Below are 20,608 nucleotides of genomic sequence, written 5' to 3' on the forward strand. Positions count from 1 at the left end.
GCACTGAGACTAAACAGACACTCATCAAGCAGCCTCCCTGACATGCTGACATTCAATGCCCTGGACTCCAGCTCCTCAGCTTCGTGGCCACAAAGGGGCAGGAGGGAGGGGGAGAAAGGGAAAAAAAGTAGACTGACTTCAAAACAAAAAGCCCGGTGGGTTTGGATGACTTTTTCAGTGTATGACCTGTTTGCCAATTTATTCCCGAAAGGCCCTGGTTAGTACACACATAGTGCTTTTCTAAAATGAGACATTTTGTAAACATAATTAGTAGTCTGAAATGTAAAGAATGCGTGGGCACAGAGAAGCTGCTTTAGTCAATGTACCATTTTCTGGAGAATGCAGTCACTACAATTTCCCATTTGGATGTCCACATTGTTTGACAAACCAAGGATATAGAAACAACAATCCCAAAAAAATGCCAACAGGAAATATCTACAGTGTGAAATAGATTTCAGAACTCAAACCTATAAAAATAATTAGAACTAATATTACTACCACGGAAAATAATCAATTTGTTTAAATGCTTTTAAAAAAATAGCATCATGAAATTCAGTTTAAGTGGGACACGATCACAACCTCTATATTCACAGGAATTAAGGAGATAAAGGGTTTTGTTTCATTAGTTTTTCATCTAAGCAATGGGGATTACACAGCAGGTTCTCTCAGAGACATGGGGGATCCTGGTGCTAATCCAGGTCAGGCTGTTCCATCAGAGGGGGAGCAGTGCCCAGCTCCAGCCTCCAGAGCCCGTGGGCACAGCAGCACAAGCAGAGGAGCATTCTCCAGTGAGGGTGCCTGAGAACCAGTGGGGAAGAACTGGAGAACCAGTCCTGTAGCTCCATTTACACTCCTGGAGCTCAATTCCCACTCCTGTAGCTCCATTCCTACTCCTGTAACACAATTCCCTCTCCTGTAGCTCCATTCTTATTCCTGTAGCTCAATTCCCTCTCCTGCAGCTCCATTCCCTCTCCTGGAGCTCCATTCCCATTCCTGGAGCTCCATTCCCTCTCCTGGAGATCCATTCCCATTCCTGGAGCTCCATTCCCTCTCCTGGAGATCCATTCCCATTCCTGTAGCTCAATTCCCTCTCCTGGAGCTCCACTCCTACTCCTGTAGCTCCATTCCCTCTCCTGGAGCTCCATTCCTTCTCTTGGAGCTCCATTCCCTCTCCTGGAGCTCCATTCCTACTCCTGTAGCTCCATTCCCACTCCTGGAGCTCCATTCCCTCTCCTGTAGCTCCATTCCCTCTCCTGTAGCTCCATTCCCTCTCCTGTAGCTCCATTCCCACTCCTGTAGCTCCATTCCCTCTCCTGGAGCTCCATTCCCTCTCCTGTAGCTCCATTCTCACTCCTGTAGCTCAGCACAGCCTCCCTTCCCATGGTGACACATCCTGGGGTCACCCAGGCCTGCAGAGGGACCTGGGCACACCACTGGCAATACACAGAAATTTGGTCCCTTCACTGCTGTTCCAGGACAGGTACCCAAACTGCAGATCTGCAGTGGCTATCAGGGAACTGCACACAAACAAAGACACTCCAAAGTCCCCCTGTGCCCACTCCTGCTGCTCCCCTGTGCCACCACACCCACAGGACAGCCCCTGGTGCCAGGGGTGGTGGCCCTGAGAGCTCCCCTGGGACTGCCCTGGGCACTGGCACAGCCCTGCCTACTGCCCAGCCCAGCTGCTGCTCCCAGCTGGGCACAGCCCCTGGCACAGCCACTCCATGGGCACAGGCCCTGCTTTGGGGATGCCAAAAAGATTTTGGCTTTTTATACATTTTTTATATATTCATAACTCTGTAGACTACTATTATACAGTTACATAGCTCCTTAACTAGCTCTAGTCCTTTTCTTACCCTTTCTTTTAGATTTTAGAACAGTAAGTTCACCTTCCTGGACTCTTATTCGGTCTATAGTGAACCAAGGATGTTTAATTTTTTCCATATATTTTAAACATAATAAATGTGGGGCTAGAAGCTGGGGGAGCAATGGGGGCTTCAGTGGAGGGCAGAACCAAGAGAGGGGATTACTTAATTAACTGTTCCTCTAATTGGATGCTTTCTCTGAAGTATGCTAATTTGTTAAACTTATAAAATTGTCCAAGTCCTGTATGACATTTTGCCATACTTGCACCTGCAGGACCTTCATTAAAGGTAACAGCTTTTCATCATCCTGATATTGTTTGGCTTGTGACTTTTGGCATCACTGGGAGCCCCTGTGGCCCTGCAGCCCTGGCACAGAGCACACCCTGCTCAGCACCCCACAGGACACACGCTGCTTTCCTCTCCCCTCCTCCTGCTCCCTGCTCCATGCCACTGAGATTCCTTTCATTTCAGCTGGAGGTTTACCCACAAATACAGCACGTGCAGTCGTTAGAACCACTTTTGTTTCAGCTCTGTGCAGATGCCAAGCGAGTCCCACTCTTTCACTCACAGTTTTTTTTAAACTTACTTTACTGGCTGAAAGCTCCAAAGTTTGCATTCTGCATCTGTGTGTAATTTTTGTCTGCTTTTTATTCCAAGTTTTGGAAGGATAGAGTATCAAAACAAAACAATAAAGAGGAAGAAAAAAAGAATAAGCAAACAAAATATTTCCCACTGAATATTTTCATTCCTTCAAAAGCAATGCTGCAATGGCTATGGGAGGACAGTCGAAACATAGCAGTCAAATGACTTCCACTGAACAACTGTGCAATTTCAGGGAACTGGAGTTTGCTGGATGGAAATATAGCCCTTCACACATTGCATGCTGCATATGGAGAGTACAGTTTGCAAACTCTGTTTAATTGAAGTATGAAAGGCTGTGCTGCACATGCATGAATGACTGTCAGCTGTGTAGAGCCGTGTGCTGGCAGAGCACGGGGGCTGAAGCGAGGGCTATGCAAGGAGACAGCTTCTCACCTTCTGGGAACTCCCAAGGGCGAAGGGCTCCCACTGCCCCGTGCCCAGCCTTGGCACCCACTGTGCAAACATCTTTACAGCCCGTGCTGAGTCGTGATCCTGCACTGGCTGGTTCTATAGCTCTTATTTAAAGTGTGCCTATAATAGAGGTAATGGTTTCACTTTCCGAAACCCTTTGCAAAATAGGACATTAGAAATACTGTTTGATATTCACACAACCACCAGCAGAAGCCTGCATCAGGTGCCCATCAGCAAAATACACTTGCTTAAAATTGACAGGGTTCTGGGCATTTTTCCCCACCTCTTTTTTTTTTTTTTTTCTTTTGGTTGGTTTGTTTTTGGGTTTTTTTGGTTTTTTTTGGTTTTTTTCCATCCTTTCTTAAAGAAAAGAACTTTGGCCCAGAAGCAAAAATGTAGTAACCCTCGTGTAAGCATTAGTTTATTGTGTACCAAAGAAAATTACATCCTTGAGGTCTTGGAAGGCACAGTTATACCCATTTTGCATATATATTGTGCATTACTTGGGGAGCTGGGTGGGGAGAAAGACTGTGTTGTACATATTTGTTCTGGCTATTGTTTATGCAGGTCTGACTGAATGAAGGAACAGTGGGTATCATTTCAATTTCTGATGTCAACATCAAATTACTTATTTAATTTCATGCCTGGCGAAGCATTGTATAGCTACACGCAGAATCATTTCACTTCATTTGTTATGCTGTGTTTTCTTGGCGATTGGCTTGCCTTCCAACTGACAGCTTTAATTACGACATGAATTTGATTGCACTGCCGAGGAATTAACATAATGCAACAAAGCATTTAAGCACCCAACCTTAGACACACAAACACACACGTGCCCACCCTCGCAGCCACACGCACACAAAGCACAGGCACTGCTGCTGAGCAGCTCCTGGCACACACACACAGGCACTGCCCTGCTCCTGGGCCTCACACACTGCCAAAATCACTGGGGATCTGCACAGGGAGCAGCACTGAGGGCTTCACACTGAAACAAGCATGTTTTATTCTTTCCATATATTGTAGACATAATAAATGTGGGGCTAGAAGGTGGGGGAGCAATGGGGGCAGAACCTAAAGTGGGGGGGGATTACTTAATTAACTGTTCCTCTAATTGGATGCTTTCTCTGAAGTATGCTAATTTGTTAAACTTATAAAATTGTCCAAGTCCTGTATCACATGTGCATTTTGCAATACTTGCACCTGGAGGACCTTCATTAAAGGTAACAGCTTTTCATCATCTTACTATTGTTTGGCTTGTGACTTGTGGCATCACTGGGAGCCCCTGCATGTACAGAACACAAAGGCTGTCCCTCCATTTGTCTTTCGCTCTGTACAGGTGAGAGGGATGGGGGACAAAAGAATTGAGAATATCAAAGTATCCTGGATTTGGGGCTGAAACCATGAGCTGCCCACAGGATTACACTGCTGGAGTCTCTTCCTGAAGCAAACCAGGTGGGAAGGGCAGCTCAGGATTTCAGGACTTGGTCCTCATTGTCACCTCCTCACTGCGGCTCTTCTCAAGCACAAAGTACCCAGCACAGGAGGAGAACACAGACACAGCTCTGCTCCTGTGCCTCCACTCCACACACTGCCAAAATCACTGCTGATATTCTGCAGCAGCACTGAGGGATTCACAGCACATAACCCAAAGGCTGTCCCTCCATTTGTCTTTGGCTGTGTACAGGGGAGAGGGATGAGGGACAAAAGAATTCAAAATATCCTGGGTTTGGGGCTGAAACCATGAGCTGCCCACAGGATTACACTACTGGAGTCTCTTCCTGAAGCAAACAGCCAGAGACCTGGTGGGAAGGGAGCTCAGGATTTCAGGACTTGGTCCTCATTGTCACCTCCTCACTGTGGCTCCTCTCGAGCACAAAGTGCCCAGCACAGGAGGAGCACACAGACACAGGGACTGGGAGCAGGGGAGCACTCATGAAAGGTGCAGCAGCTTTGATGAGCTTTTTTGAGAGCCCAAAAGCAGACTTTTAATGCAGGGACAAATGGGAAGATTCCTGTCCCATGCCCTGTTCAGGAACTGGAAAAACATTCCAGACAGAAAGGTGCCAACTGCAGCAAGAGGTGATGAGGTGCTGAATCCCATCCAGTGACCATGTGGGAGTTCATCCCTTCACTGAAAGCCTGCAGCCATCACCAGAGGCAGCAGCCAGGGCTGAGATCAGGTCGATCAGGAATTTAGGAATGTGCTCCCAAGAAATCAGGTGGTTTGATTTTTGATTAACAAAGAGGTGGCTGAACCCCTGAATGCTCGGTGCATTTACCATCCAGGTTAGATGTAACTCTCATGTTTTCCTCAGGTAAATCTCCTGGCAGCTTTGTAAAACATGACAAGAATGTATGCCAAAGAGGGAGGACTCAATTAAAAATAAATACATACAGGGAGATAAAAAAAAAAGGAGTTGACTGAGCTCCAAGCTGAGCAAAAGAGAAAGCGCTGCCATCTTGTCTCCAAGCAAGATCTCAACAAAATGAATTCTACTACTGGCAAGATTTTGATGAGATTAAACTGACTACAGCACCCTATATATAAAGGAGGAGCAACTCTCCAATTTCTCTTTTAGGCCCCTGGAGCTACCTCTGTCCATAAAGGAAAAAAACAAGTTGTCATTCCTAAAAAAAAACCTATACCACAGAGAAAGGCAGAGAGCCATGGGTTTATGAAATTCAGAGGGGGAGCTGGATCAGGGCACTGCTTGCACTGGAGCATTTGAGCAATCATTATCCCTAATCTAGCAGAGGTCAGATTCTCTGCTAATTATGTTCTCTCACAGAGGGGTGGGTGTGTGCACACGTGTGCAGGCGAGGACAAAGAGAGGAGTTGACAGAAATCAGTCTCACTGCATTGCATCTGACAAGAACAGAGGATATTCCCCTTCCTGCTGTCTGATGCTATTTCAAGCCTCATTATGAGAAAAATCTCCTGTTTAACATGGTCTTTTCATTGAATTATCTTCTTTTCATTTTTGCCCACCTCTCACAAACGCTGCAAATTACCTGCTTGGATCTCATTAGCCTGGCAAGGACTCCCTCCTTGTAAACACACTTTGCATCACTCTGCATTATCCAAGGGCTGCAGGAGCATTTACAATAGGCAAAGTTGAAAGATCCCTGACAGGAGAGGGAATGAAGCCACTGACATGTCAGTTTGCAACTGGATGTTCATTATCCCCTCTCCCTCGTTCTGCACCTGTCACTGAGCTCTCAGCAGGCCCTGCAGGAAGGCCTGTGAAGCTCTCACATTCCTGCTTCACCAGCCTGCTCAAAATTGGGATGGGAAAATGGATCATCCACCTGGAGAACATGCACTTCAGTCATTAGCCACATTTCCATACAGCAGCCATGCCTTACAGTGCTGCCAGGTGACAATAGTGGAGATTCATTATATTTCATGGCCAAAATTTGCTTTCTGACCTCAAGGTTAATCTGCCTGCAATGTTTTATATTTTTTGTTCTATCTTCTGTTGGGTACACTGTTTGTGTATTTTTTTTCTAAGAAAATAGCTGCAAAAACAGAAGCAAAGCTTCAGAGAAAACTTGCTCTGTTGTCTGTAGCTTTTTTGGACAGTAAATAGTTGATATCATAAGACATCTGACTTCTCAAAAAAATATTATTGAAAATAAACATTGGGAAAGTCCTGTCATTTCAGCACATGGGGTGTCTGACTTTGGGAGAGGGGAATGGAAGGGACAGCTCTGGATGAAATTTGGGGCAATGGGATGCACAGATCTGAACCGAGTTTGGGAGAGGGGAATGGGATGGACAGCTCAGCTGACTTTGTGAAAGGGGGGAATGGGATGGACAGCTCTGAACTGAATTTGGGGCAATGGGATGGACAGCTCTGAACTGATTTTGGGAGAGGAACAATGAGATGCACAGCTCTGAACTGATTTTGGGAGAGGGGAGAATGGGATGGACAGCTCTGAACTGATTTTGGGAGAGGAACAATGGCATGGACAGCTCTGAACTGACTTTGGGACAATGGAATGGACAGTTCTGAACTGACTTTGGGAGGGCAATAGGATGGACAGCCCTGAACTGATTTTGGGAGGGGAACAATGGCATGGACAGCTCTGAACTGACTTTGGGGCAATGGGAATTACTGCTCTGAACTGAAGGAGCCTGGGGAGGGCCAGCACAGAGCAGGCCCAGTGAGAGCTGTCTTGTGAGTGTTTTTCAAATCTCAGCTGAACTGGTGATCCCAGACCACAGAGACATGCTTGTATTGCAATGAATTATCAAAGCAAAGGAAGTTTCCTTATTAAGCAAAACATAAATTATTTATAACACTTTAAAATATACATCTCCACATATATTTACATAACGTTGCTTTTGAGCAACCTGTGAATCCCTCTGTCCTCTCCTGGGTGCACTAGGGAAGATGTATTTGCTCTCTACTTCCTTTTAATTTGCCACAGCACCGAGACAAAGGAAAAGTATTGTAAAAACATCAGAGAAAAACTGGATTTGATGGGTGGAAGGGGACCCAGGACTCTGCTCTCACTGCCAGGTCTGACAGTGCAATTCTGTGAGCTGCTGAGAAGCCCAATAAACCTCAGAGCTCTCCACTCACAACATGGCAAGGGAATGACAAAGCTAAATTAAAACCACGTTTGTAAGGAGCTGTGACATTTTTTGCTGAAGGTGCTGTGTAATTGTGAAGTTGGTTGCAGAGGCTCCCCAGCTGCCACAGGGCTCAGATAAGCCAGGGTGATGATGGTGACAGGCTGACATCCAGCTGCCTTCCACTGCTACCTGTACAGAGCATTTCCTTACTGCCTCCTCTGGCTTCACTCTCCTCTTCCAAAGAGATCTCACAGCCCTGAGACTGACCTCAGCTGACAGCTATGAAGGGCAAGCTCTGAAGTGTTTAGCTGAATGTAACCCATAAAGGCTGGCTCTGGGGAAGAAATGGACCTCTAAATGTGACAAAGGGATGTGGAGAGAGAGTGCTACACATTTCACACTTTCACACAGAAAGAAAAAAAAAAATCAGGCATCTGTTCCAGTGATATGCACAAATCAGCAAAAATTGCTAGCTGTGTGCCTTCAGGCTTAAATTTGCACAACGAAATGTATCCTCTACAAAGGTATTTCTTTTAATGCCTGCTCAGTTCAGTTTTATTGGATTGGCCTATAGAGGACACCATCTGGTATCTGTCATCCAAATCTACACAGACATGCTATCGATAAAATCCCCATTTCCAAAATGTGGGTTAGTTAAAAGTAGGGCCAGATTGCTGGCTGGTACAAATTGGGTTGACTGATGTAGCTATCCATGCTTTTACCAGCAAAGGATCTGACCTACAAAATCCCCAATTTAGACACTCTGTTGGGACAAGGCTTTCTTTATATTCTGTGCTGTAAAGCATGTGGCACAGAGGACACAGAGCCATGAATAAAACACTCAAGGATTGTGACGGTACACATAATAAATAGTAATCTAATTGCAGCAACAGAAAGATTTCTGTAGTCAGTGCTCTGTCAGAACAACTCATGTGTGTCACTGGTGAATGAGCAGCATTCTCCCATGGAGAAAAACACTTTCCACAGGGTTGCCATCTCAGGCCCTTCCACAGCACTTTAGGTAGAGCAGCAAAGGCAGAGCTTATGCTATTGTTGGCCATGTTATATCAATTCATTATACATAACTGAGTCTCTCTAGACACTCAAATACTTCTCATAAAGACAGTATGTAGCCCAAAGAAATACATTCTTTCCCTCCACCACTTGGGGTAAAAATGTTACTCACTTCTCAGCTATGCAGAACATCTTAACTTCATTAAATGGCCTTCAACTGCTTCCAAAGAGCTGAGTGTTTGCACACAGAAAGACATTGCATCAATCTTTAGGAAGTTTACTGAACCACGGAAGGAGACCTGAGTTACCTCTTTATCTCCTGTGATTTGCCAAAACCCCACACCCTGTAGGAGCTGTAAAGTCGGTGTGCATCTTTATTCAGCACCAGGGTGTGCGGGATCTCTTCCTACTCTGAGTTAATTTTCTCTTCCTACTCTAGGTTAATGTTCTGACCCCCATGTCTCAGCTGAAGCCCCAAAAGGAAGGAGATTTTAGCCACAAGCCATCCCAGGCCCCAATCCCCAGCTGCACTTACATCGCTGAGCCTCTCCCGGGAGCTGCTGCGCTGGAAGCCCTTGGACTCGCCGCTGGCGCTCTCGCTGTCGCTGTCCCGGCAGCTGTGCTGGCCTGCCTTGAGCTGCACGAGGAGACACAAAGACAGCAGGGGTTGAGCCTGGTTCAGGTGAGAGCCCTTCTCCCACTGTCCTTTATGCCCTCCCAGCAGCAGCAGTGTGGCTCTGTGCCAGTGCTCCGTGTCCCTGTGTCAGGCACAGCCCAGGGACACCACGGACCTGGGGAGCTGCAGCTGCTGCAGGCAGGAGCTCCCTCGTGTCCCAACAACACTCATGGCCCAAGGAAATCACAGTCTGAAACCTTCCTCTGAGACCTTCACCTTTCAGGCTTCTCAAGGTATTTCTGCCATGGATGAAGTTTTGTTTTCCACCACAATGCAGCACTCACAGCATCAGTTCCTCCCTCCTTACAGCATAGGAGCATTGAGGACCTGAGATCAGTGGGAGTCTCCCCAGGGGAAGAGGAGGTCACCACTCCAGTGAAGCCTTTCTTTTGCTGGACTAGCCCTGAACCACACTGCCTGGCACTCTAAACAATTTTCAACCAACAAACCTCAATGTTCATAAAACAACAGGATCTACTTAATAGGTATCAAACTGCTTTTGTTTTTCAAACCAGCTTTAATGAACTTTACTGGCATAGTAATAAAAAAAACTACAAAAAAACTCCTAAACTACATTTTCATTACAATTGAGAACACATCTGCTTTCTCTTACACTTTGGACTGTTAAGGTCACCACATCACACAGCATTGTACTGAGAGGAACATTCACAGACACCCATTACACACATCCATGAGCAGCACATGCACACCTAGAGAGCAAGAGGAAGAGATGATCCACGTCCCCTGCAATGCTGAAAATGCATATCTTTGTTTTAAAGTATCCTTCCCTATGTTTTGCTTGAATGTATTGAAATTTTCATTTAGCCTTGCTGATGCTTTGTTTGAACTAACTCTGGTGAGCAAGAAAGCTCTTCCAGAAATTTAGACTTAAGATCACACACATAAATACTGGAAGCAGAGGTAAATGCAGAGAAAATACTTGGTGAGGTACCAAAAGAAATATTTTATGTGAGACCTACTACACTTATCAATATCCATATAAGAAACACCAAACAACTCCTGCTAACTTATTCTGATTGTTAATATGATGATGGTAAGTTCCATTCACACTCTACTGGAGCAGGTATTCATTCATCTCCATGCCATGATTGGAGACCAAAGGTTCCTCTTCCAACATTCTCCATCACCCTTCTTTCCCCTCATTCTTTTCTCTCTCTCATTTATTTCCAGTTCTCCCAGAAACAAGCACACACAAAAATTCACACAAATGCACTTTTACAGGTGCACACAAATCAAACCTACACTTGGGCTGATGTTCTCCTACCTGTACTCTCTGTTCACCCACAGCCACAGTAGCTCCCTCCCAGGGTCACTGAAGGAGCACAAAAAGCATCCTCACCCTCAGGTTATCATTTTCTCCCTACCACTGCCAGAGCAAACTGCATCTGCAAGTTTGGTATTTTTGTGCCACTTCTCCTTAATTCCTTGCTCCCCTCACCACTAAAGGGAAGCTTTGGGCACTCTCTTTCAGTCAAATCAAAATAAGGACACAAAGTCCATGGAACTAAAAGTTCCAACGCACAACTGAGTTGCAAGGCATGAGCACAACTGCAAAAAATGGCACAGGCAAACTCTCAGCCCAAAGAAAATGCAGCAGAAGGACCAGAGCTATTTGTCAGACACTTACAATTCAATAAATAAACTAAATATTCCACAGCTCAGCCAGAACATTCCCAGTAAAATGATTTTTATTTCCAATGGAACGGTTTATCAGCCAGATCTAAGAGATCTTGGGAGCAGCTCTTGGAGGCAGAGGGGAGGATAACGAATTCAAGAAGTCTTACACTTCATCTATAACTCCCTGATCTGATCTAGGACCTCCATGTCCTGTAATTTTATGGTCCCAAGTTTAGCATTTACCCACCCAAAGGAAAATGGATCAAGTTTCCTTGACTTGGTCTTTTGTCAACATCCACCCAATGATGGAAAAGTTCTTATTGCAAGTGGGGCGTTAAGAATTTTTTTTCCAGCCTTAGATTTTATTTCTAGAACCTAAATTTAGTTTGTACACAATCTTCACACATTAGTTATTTGCTAACTAATAATAACAGCCCAGTTTTATAATTCTTCTGCATCACGAATTCCAGCTATTTACAGAGAAGAGAAGAAAAACCCAGCAGGTGTCAATTTTCTAGACACAATTTATAAGGAGTAAGAGAACATGATGAAGACATCTGAGCCTGAAACTCTGTAGAAAAAAAAAGTGAGGGACTGCAGGGACTAGACAGCAAACTCAGAAATAAGTCCAAGTTAAGATTTATAAGCTTTCCATATTTTCCTTTCTTTTTTTCCAAGCTGAGCTTCTCCATGTGCCAAACTGTTGAGGGTTTGCATTTTATTCCAGAACCCATCAATCTGTGTTGAATTAAAAAAGTAAAGCATGGAAATGTGCCCGTTGTCTTCTCTTAAGAACCTAAAGTTACACTCAAACTCACATGAGAACACTTAATGTGGACAGGCCATGGGTCATTTCATCTCAATACATTTGCACAGATTCAGCTGCTAAAAACAATGCTGAAACAGCACAGGGCTGCTCAAGAGGCCCACAGATAACAGAGGGGATCTTTAGTTACACTCTGTGCATCTCATTCATCACCTGGGGCACACAGGAACCCCAAAATCAGCTTCCCCACGGAAATGCAACTTTCCTTGGAAAAAAATTGAAGTGCAATGTTGAGAGCTCTTGTTCCTCTGTTGTTTCTAGCAGGTACCCTGTGATGGTGTTCACAGGGGTCTGAGGATGAGGGAAGAGATGAGGATCTGACTCCATGTTTCAGAAGGCTGATTTATTATTTATATATATTACATTAAAACTATACTAAAAGAATAGAAGAAAGGATTTCATCAGAAGGCTGGCTAAGCTAAGAATAGAAAAGGAAAGAATGATAACAAAGGTTTGTGGCTCAGACTCTCTGTCCGAGCCAGCTGACTGTGATTGGCCATTAATTAGAAACAACCACATGGGACAATCACAGATGTACCTGTTGCATTCCCCAGCAGCAGATAATCAATGTTTACATTTTGTTCCTGAGGCCTCTCAGCTTCTCAGGAGGAAGAATCCTAAGGAAAGGATTTTTCATCAAATATCATGGCTGCAGTACCCCATGCAAACAGCAGCAGCACAAAAATCCCATTATTCCTGCCTGTGCAGGGCTGGGACTGCACTGGGTGATCCTTGAGGGTCCCTTCCCACTCAGGTTATTCTGTGGTTCTACACAGGTCTCACTGAGAACTTCCCACATTAACACAGCATTAATTCTTCTCATTTGCACCAGGCAAGGAGTGCAAAAGGGTTTACAAAAAGTGACTTTGATTCTGTGCTTTCACAGTGGGGATGAATTTGTCCACGAAGGGATCCATCTAAAGGGTCTCACAAAGAGGAGATAGAGACATTTTCTAGATTGAAAGCCCAAAACCCTAAAAACTCAGAGTGTCTCTGACTCACAAGGAATCTGTGCAGTCTCAGGGACTCCCCTAGACAGAGATGGGTACATGCAAAAAAAGCACCTCAGGAACACTTGCCCAGGCTGAGCCACACAGGACCCAATCCTGGGGCACACCCACTGCTCCAAAACTTTTCTAGTTCTTGGTCATTCTTAGCATTGCATTTTTAAAAATCTTCACTGCACTACAGAATCTGTTTGTAATGCCTTTGAATCTGCTGGAGGACACCAGAAGTCAAGCAGAACTGCATAAAGTCCTAACTACATTTCTATTAAAGGAAAAGGCCAAAAAGCAGATTTGGAAGGGTGGTTGCTGGCTGAGGGCTCAGCAGAAGGTTTTATTTCTGATTCTTCACCACACCTGCCCCAAACAGAGAGGAATAGGTGTTCCCTGCTCTCCAAAACTGGATTGTTGGGAGGATTTTTCCACCAGGGCAGTTTCTCCAGGGGGTGGTGGTGGATTCCACTGCACCACAGCCAGGGATGGAGGAGGGAAGCTGAGTTGGGGGGCACAGGGTGGCATTGCAATTTTTGTCATTGTTCTGACTACTCAAACCTATTTTTATTGAAAATAAATTGAATTTTTTCCCCCAAGTGGAGACTGTTTTGCCCATGACAATAATGGGTGATTTCCTTGCCTTTACCTCAGAAACCTCTTCCCTCCCCTGCCCTGCTGAGGAGGGGTGTGAGAGGGGCTGGGGGAGTTTGGCCTCAGCCGTGATGTGGTTTTGAGTCACAAAACTTCAGTCACAGCTCTGCAGAGTGATGAGGGATGGAGGCAAAGCTGGGCACTGGCATGAGGGACACTGAGAGCACAGAGAGGAGAGGAACAAGATATGGAACACCAAGAGGCACCATTTGATGAAGCTCAAGCCTGAAGGTCCCACAGAAACCATCCAAAAATTATGAATAAACCAAAATAGCTGCAGAAGCATCAACATGAAACTGCTGTCACAGCAAGTGCTAACAGCAACTCTTCTGTCAGCCCACGGAGAGATTTTCAGGTGACCTGGAATCTAGCAGAACTATTTTTGCAGCAGGGAAACACTCAGCCCTACTTTGTGACAGTGAAAGTGCAAACTGAATATTCATCTGTGTCCAGGGAAAGCAGCTCTGCTGGGCTCCATTCAGTGTGAGAGGGCAGAGCAGAGCTAAACTCTCACGTTTAGGAGCAGGACAGACCTAGAGCTGCCGTGCCAGCCAGACACTTCTGTGACATGACAGGAGGGGACAAAGCCATAAAAACTCTCCTAAGGGTAATCCATGGCAGCAGGGCTCTCTGTGGCCTCTTCTCCCAGCCAGGAAAAGGAGAAAGGACAGAGCTGATCATGTTAAAAGTGTAAGGGAGGATGGAAGGGCAGCTGAACCCCAGACTCCAGGGAGCATCATGCTCTTGGGGTCACAGTTGGCTGTGCTGGATCCCAAAGCCACTTTAGATAATTCCATTGTAGCCCATCAACAAGAAGCAAAATAAATAAACCAGCTGAGAATTTGGCAAAAGCCTTTTTCACAGAGCTTATATATCATGTCAAAAACACCCAAATGTGGCTCTCCTGAGCTTTTTTATTTTCAAATATATTTTAATTTAAAAACCCCACACCATTTGGCAGCAGTAAATCTACAGTATAGTGTTGAGGTGCCTGAGCTTCTATGCCATATGGAATTAAAGGATTATTTCACTACATTATACTTTAAAGTTATGAATACTCCCACCTCTCCCTGTTAGAGCACAGCCAGAGTCCTGAAGGGAGGGGACACCTGCTCCCTGAGAGATGGCAGAGCCCTGCTGTGGGGAGGAGAATTCCACTTCCACTTCTGCCTGTCATCCTTTATTGAAACAGCCTTGGCAAGGGTGAGGCAGCCCCTGCTCCCACCTGGGTGAGGGAATTCCCCAGCTCAGCTCAGCTACTCCTGCATGTGCCATTAGGAATGCTTCCCAAAATCCTGGCCAGGCACAGCCCAGCCCCACTCATGACCCATAGCAGGAGTTTGTCCTGAGCAGGGCACAGCACACACACATTTCCACTGCCCCCAGTTGCTCTCTGGCCTTTTCCCAGCATGGAACAGGACTCAGGAATGGGAATTTTGGTCACTTCTGGCAGGCACAGCCTTTTCCCCAGTGAGGCACACACGGATCCAGGCAGAAGCACAGACACACCAGGGGCTGCTGATGAGTGCAAGCTGTCACAGACATCTTTTATGGAAAATCCTTTCCTTAGGATTTTTCCTCCTGAGAAGCTGGGAGGCCTCAGGAACAAAATGTAAACAATGGTTATCTGCTGCTGTGGAATGCAACAGGTGCATCTGGGATTGGTCTCATGTGGTTGTTTCTAATTAATGGCCAATCACAGTCAGCTGGCTCAGACAGAGAGTCCGAGCCACAAACCTTTGTTATCATTCTTTGCTATTCTATTCTTAGCTGGCCTTCTGATGAAACCTTTTCTTCTATTCTTTTAGTATAGTTTTAATGTAATATATATCATAAAATAATAAATCAGCCTTCTGAAACATGGAGTCAGATCCTGGTCTCTCCCCTCATCCAAGAGCCCTGTGAACACCATCACACAAGCTGCTCCTAAGGCCAGAGATCACAGCCTGGAGATGGAAGCCTGGCTGAAGGCAGTGAGATCCCAGTTATCCAGCACAGCCCTGGCCTGCTGGGCCATCCTGCAGGGCTCTGACATCCAGAGAGGCCAGGCTGCACAGACAACCCAGCCCAGCCCTGCCCTGCCCAGCACACACAGCCCCGGGTGCTGTCCTAGGGTGATGTTACAATGCTTGTGTCCCCATTGGTGTGTTCTGTTCATGCTGGATATCATGTTCTGTGCCTTTAAGACTGGCTCTGAAGAGCGAATGTTTTTTGTTTTATTTTGTTATCAGCCACTCCCCCGCTGTCAGAACCCAGGAAACTCCTCTGGCTGCCCTGGAGGACTCGAGACCCTGTCAGGGGGCCCAGACACCTTGGCACAGAGCCCAAGACCCCTGTGCCTTTGATCTTGACCCATGGAAAAAACAATTACCAACCTTTATATGAAGAATTACAAGTCAAGAAAGTTTAAGTAGAATGATAGTGAATTTATCACAGGGTGAAAATGTAGAATTTTGGGGATTCAGGAGACAAGATGGACTAATCTGGATGTGTTCAGCCTTTCTCCTTCTTTTCTGGTCTCCATTTTCTGGTGTGATGGTGACACTTTTAGATTGGTTTAGAGTAGAAGCTCACTGTCTAACATAGGTGATAGGTATTGGAAAGTTATGGTAAATAATGTACATGTAGTTTTTAGTATAAAAAGACAACACCACCTCTGAGGGTGTCAGTGTGCCTCACCCCAAGCTGCCAGACAGACCTGTGGCGGGTCAGAGAAAGAATGGTGTAGATAAGAAATAATAAACAACCTTGCAAATGAGAACAAAAGAATCCTGAGTCCTTCGATGTCTAGTCTGGGAAAAAGAAGAAGCTTGTACATATCTCAGAGTCACTCTGAGCAGCAGAAATTCTGCTTCCCCACGGCTGGCAGGACACACAGACAGGGCAGTACATGGTGTTGTTTTTGCTTTTTGCTTTGCTCTTGCTTCTGCTTTGCTCTTGCTATTGCTTCTGCTCATTAGCTAGTTTAGCTAAACAGTCCAAATTTCCCCTGGACTGTTTCTCCTTTCCCTCTTTTGGACCCACTCGAGCCTGCTCCGGGCTGGGCCCTGGGAACACCGAGAGTTTGCACCTTGTGGCTGCAGCAGCTGCCCCAGCACAGGAGGGACTGAGAACAGAGCGACCACCCCCAGAGAGACTTTCTGAATTTGTCATCTTTGTCAGAGCAGTGCCAGAGTGGTGTCACCTGGTATTGTTCATTCCGTGTGCTGGGGGTGCTGTGCCTGTTAAATGAACAGGTTCCTTCCACTTCTCTCCAAGGAATGCATCCCAAACCAGCTGGGGGGAGAAGCTGTGTGGGTTTGCTTTGTGGAGGGGCCCCTTTGGAGGTTTTCTCCCAAATTTGCCCTAAACCAGGACACGTGCCTTCAACCAGCCAGAAAAGAGCAGCAGCACATCTCGTGCAGAACTCAATGTCAGATTGCAAAGCAAACATATTTTATCAATGATCAAGAACAAATCTGGCTGTATGAAAATAAACAAAAGGAGAACTGCATGGCAAGAAATAACCAAAAAACAACAGGATAAATCAAGGGCTGTTATTTCTGATTTCAATCATGATTAAAAGCTGTTCATTTCAAAACTTCTATTTATATCTCTCCTGCTGCTGACAGAAGTTAGACAAATACTCCTTGTACAGCACTCCCATGTCACCAAAGCATTGAAGGTGCTTTGGGTCTGAAGCAAGACCTCTCCACTGTAATTCTAACAAGGCCATGCACACCACAACTGCCTAAACAGGGCAGCAGCACAAGGAAAGCAAACCAGAGGGGAGATAATGAGGAGGAAGAATATTTACAGCACACAAGTTTAGGCAGTAAATATGGAAAAAGAATTCACACCATGTGTGGACTCTGAACATTATTAATGCAAAGACATTTTTCACCTCAGGGAAGAAAAATCTTGTTACCTGAGAGATACAATAAAACATTAGGAGAGGCTCTCTGTTTACCTCTTGATATACAATCTTATGACAACCAATGCAGATGCTCCAAGAAATTGCCAGCTTCTGAGGACGCAGGCCTCCATGCCATCATCCTGGGATCTGACATCCCTACCAGAAATGAAGCTTAATTTTTTTGCTTACTTTTATGGTAAAAGTGAGGTAAACCACAAAGACAACATCTTATCTTTTGTTTCCTTCCCACCTTTAATTAGAAGAAAAAAATAACTTTTCTGTTCCAAAACTCTTTTTATGGAAAAAACAAGAATAAGCATATGTACATTCTTTCAATTTCCTGTTGACAATTAAAAAAAAAATCTAAATTGAACAAATAACTACAAACAATTTTCTAATCAGCTCGATGATACAGAACAAGGGTGTCTTTAACTCACTTATTCTACAGCACTGCTGGTCATTTCCTGCTGCCTCTGAGCTGATCCAGAGTCTGCTGCTGCACTTGCTCAAGAAATTGGAGTAGGGGAACTCATCCCCTACAACCTTAAGTGGGGGAGATGCAGCAAAGGAGCAGAGCTCCCCCCCTGTGCTCCCGGGGAGAATTTGGCTATTTAGCATTGTTATTGCAGACACACCAAGGGATGGGGCTCTGCTGGCAGGAGCAGGAGCTGAAGCAACACAGGCTAAGAATAAACAGCATCCTCGCCAGGCGGGGGTGGGGGAGAAAGAAACAGGCATTTATTTCCAGATCCTCTTCTCCTTCATTATATGCTTGGGCAACCTTAGATCCACAGCACACAGAAGGTACTCTGAAGGAGGTCTGTAGCTCTGTTTTATCTAAGTTTCACAGAGAATGCAGCCCATCATTTTTTCTGTGCTGTTTATACAGAAATCAAAGATAAATTTGGCATAAACTCATCACACCCCAGAATCATACATACATTATACACCACAGAAAGTGTAACAGACTCGCTCTGTTCCCCAGCTCCTGTTAAGAGTGGTATGAAACAGCAAGCTGTTGGCAATTGCAGCAAATGAAGCGTATTTCAGCACACTTCAAAAGCTGAATTGCAAAAAAATATAGGCTTCTCCTGACCCTTTGCATTTTGATGGTTGCACAGTGAGAAACACGGCCTTTAAAATTACACCTTGCAAAGCTCTCCATTGTACCAATCAATCTGTGCAGGCAGCCTGCACAGCCCAGGCTGGGAGCAGAGAGGGATGGGGAGCCAGGCTTGGGCTGCTCAGGGACAGCCAGAGGGGCTGCAGCCAGGCTGGCACCCACCTGCCCTGCCAGGCTCACCCAGCCCTGCTGCTGGGCTTCTTGGTGTCCCAGCATGGATTTACAGCCCCTCCCTAGGCCCTGTGTAGGGGAAACTTGTCTTTGTCTGCTTAAAAACCACCTCTGAGAAACACAGATGTGCAGTGCCACAGGAGTGCCATCCTTGTCTGCATGGATACACATCCATCCACATTCTCATCCATCCATCATCCATCCATCCATCCATCCATCCATCCATCCATCCATCCATCATCCATCCATCCATCATCCATCCATCCATCCATCATCCATCCATCCATCCATCCATCCATCCATCCATCCATCCATCCATCCATCCATCCATCCACACTCTGATCCATCCATCCATCCATCCATCCATCCATCCCCATTCTGATCCATCCATCCATCCGTCCATCCATCATCCATCCATCATCCATCCATCATCCATCCATCATCCATCCATCATCCATCCATCCGTCCATCCATCCATCCATCCATCCATCCATCCATCCATCCATCCATCCCCATTCTGATCCATCCATCCATCCATCCATCCATCCATCCATCCATCCATCCACCATCCATCCATCCATCCATCATCCATCCATCCATCCATCCATCCATCCATCCATCCATCCATCCATCCATCCATGTACAATTTCTGGTTGTTATTCAGACATTTACACCACTTACACTTCTCACTTCTGCTCTGCACATCCCCAAACCAGATTTAAGTGTTCTGGGGAGAGTCATGAGCTCTTGCTGCCCTGCCTGGCCCCCCTCTCCCCAGGAGTGCCCAACAAGGAGCAGTGCACGTGCATTGACTGCAGCACTTTCCACCAGGGACTGCTTTTTGAGGTCTCATTTAGGCTTTGCTCATGCAGAGAATGGAGACCCAAGCTGGCAGTTTTACCCCAACATTTTGTGCCTGTTTCAGAGGAGGTGGCACTGAGCCCAGTGTCTGATACTCAACTTTCTAAGGCAGGCCTCTGGCTGCCTTTGAAATGTGTAACTCAGGGAAAGAACACCTTAGTAAGAAAATCAGATCAATCTCATGATGAAACAAGCAGAAAATAGGCCAGGTTGAAAAACTCCAACAGCAGCTCTAGAACTGTCCGCAAATCCAGCTAAGAGCCTCCATCTGCTTTAATGAGGGGGAACACAACCCCAAGGAAGCTCCTGTGGAGTTCCACCTGTTTCAAGCCCACAGGATAGCTGTTCCTCAGGTGCAAAGGAGATGCAAGAAAGGATGAGACCTTTTGGAATACCTAAAGAGGTGAAGCAGCCTGAGAAAAAGCAGTGACTGTACTCACTGGCTTGAATTAAGGCATGGTGACCACCATCCTTTCCTTCCTCAGTGCAGACCACTAATGTGACACCAGCTAACATTACAGAAGTAAATAAATGTCTTGAAGGAGGAAGTATCAGTATTAATGGATGGACCTCGGGATGCTTACCACTGCTAACATAAAGGAGCCCTGTTATTTCATTGTTCAATATAAGCCCAGAATAAATATTTAATAAGTTGGTTGCATAAATAATGATTTGAAGGTTGAGCTATTGGCTTAAAACTCTAATACTATTTTAAGCCGTTTAACTGCCCAGCTAGATAAATTATTCAAGACTTAAAAGTCATCCTGTGGTCTCTGTACAAGGAGAAAACTAGGAAGTTGTAACAATAATGACAAAAGCAGGGCAAGATCAATCAAACCACATGATCGCTAACACAAACAAGCAGCAATTAAGCAGCAATCAAGACCAATCTGACTGGGGTTGATGTCCTTTTATGCCAATACTCTCAGCCCAAAGAGCAAAACTTAATAATGTTTTGCAATTTATCAAGGGAGCCATAACTCTGCTCTCAGTGACTTGGCCAAGAGGCTATTATGATAGCATTTCTCTATAATTTAATAATGTGAAGGGAGGAGGGGGGAGAGGGAGTAAAAGCATTTTGACATATAACTCACATCTATACATATTGTATTTTCCTCCTGCTTGAATGGCAGAAGCAGAAGTCACAACAATATACCTCAGTACCAATTTGTTAGCAGGAAAGGGAAGCTGAAGTATCTGGCAAAGAAAATCTATTTGAAGCAGCACAGAAGGGAAGGGAATGAAGCATCTGAAT

The 20,608-nt window shown here is 45.4% G+C and overlaps 1 protein-coding gene across 1 annotated transcript in view; it reads right to left on the bottom strand.

The window, feature by feature from the left end:
* Positions 1-20,608, bottom strand: part of AUTS2 (activator of transcription and developmental regulator AUTS2) — an 819,578-nt gene that overhangs the window by 435,407 nt on the left and 363,563 nt on the right. Inside the window, exon 3 of the mRNA XM_058037438.1 lies at positions 9,050-9,151. Within this exon, the coding sequence (XP_057893421.1) occupies positions 9,050-9,151 (102 nt within the window). The remainder of the gene's footprint in view (positions 1-9,049; positions 9,152-20,608) is intronic.

Source organism: Melospiza georgiana, chromosome 19 (assembly GCF_028018845.1).
Source record: "Melospiza georgiana isolate bMelGeo1 chromosome 19, bMelGeo1.pri, whole genome shotgun sequence".
Taxonomy (NCBI): Eukaryota; Metazoa; Chordata; class Aves; order Passeriformes; family Passerellidae; genus Melospiza; species Melospiza georgiana.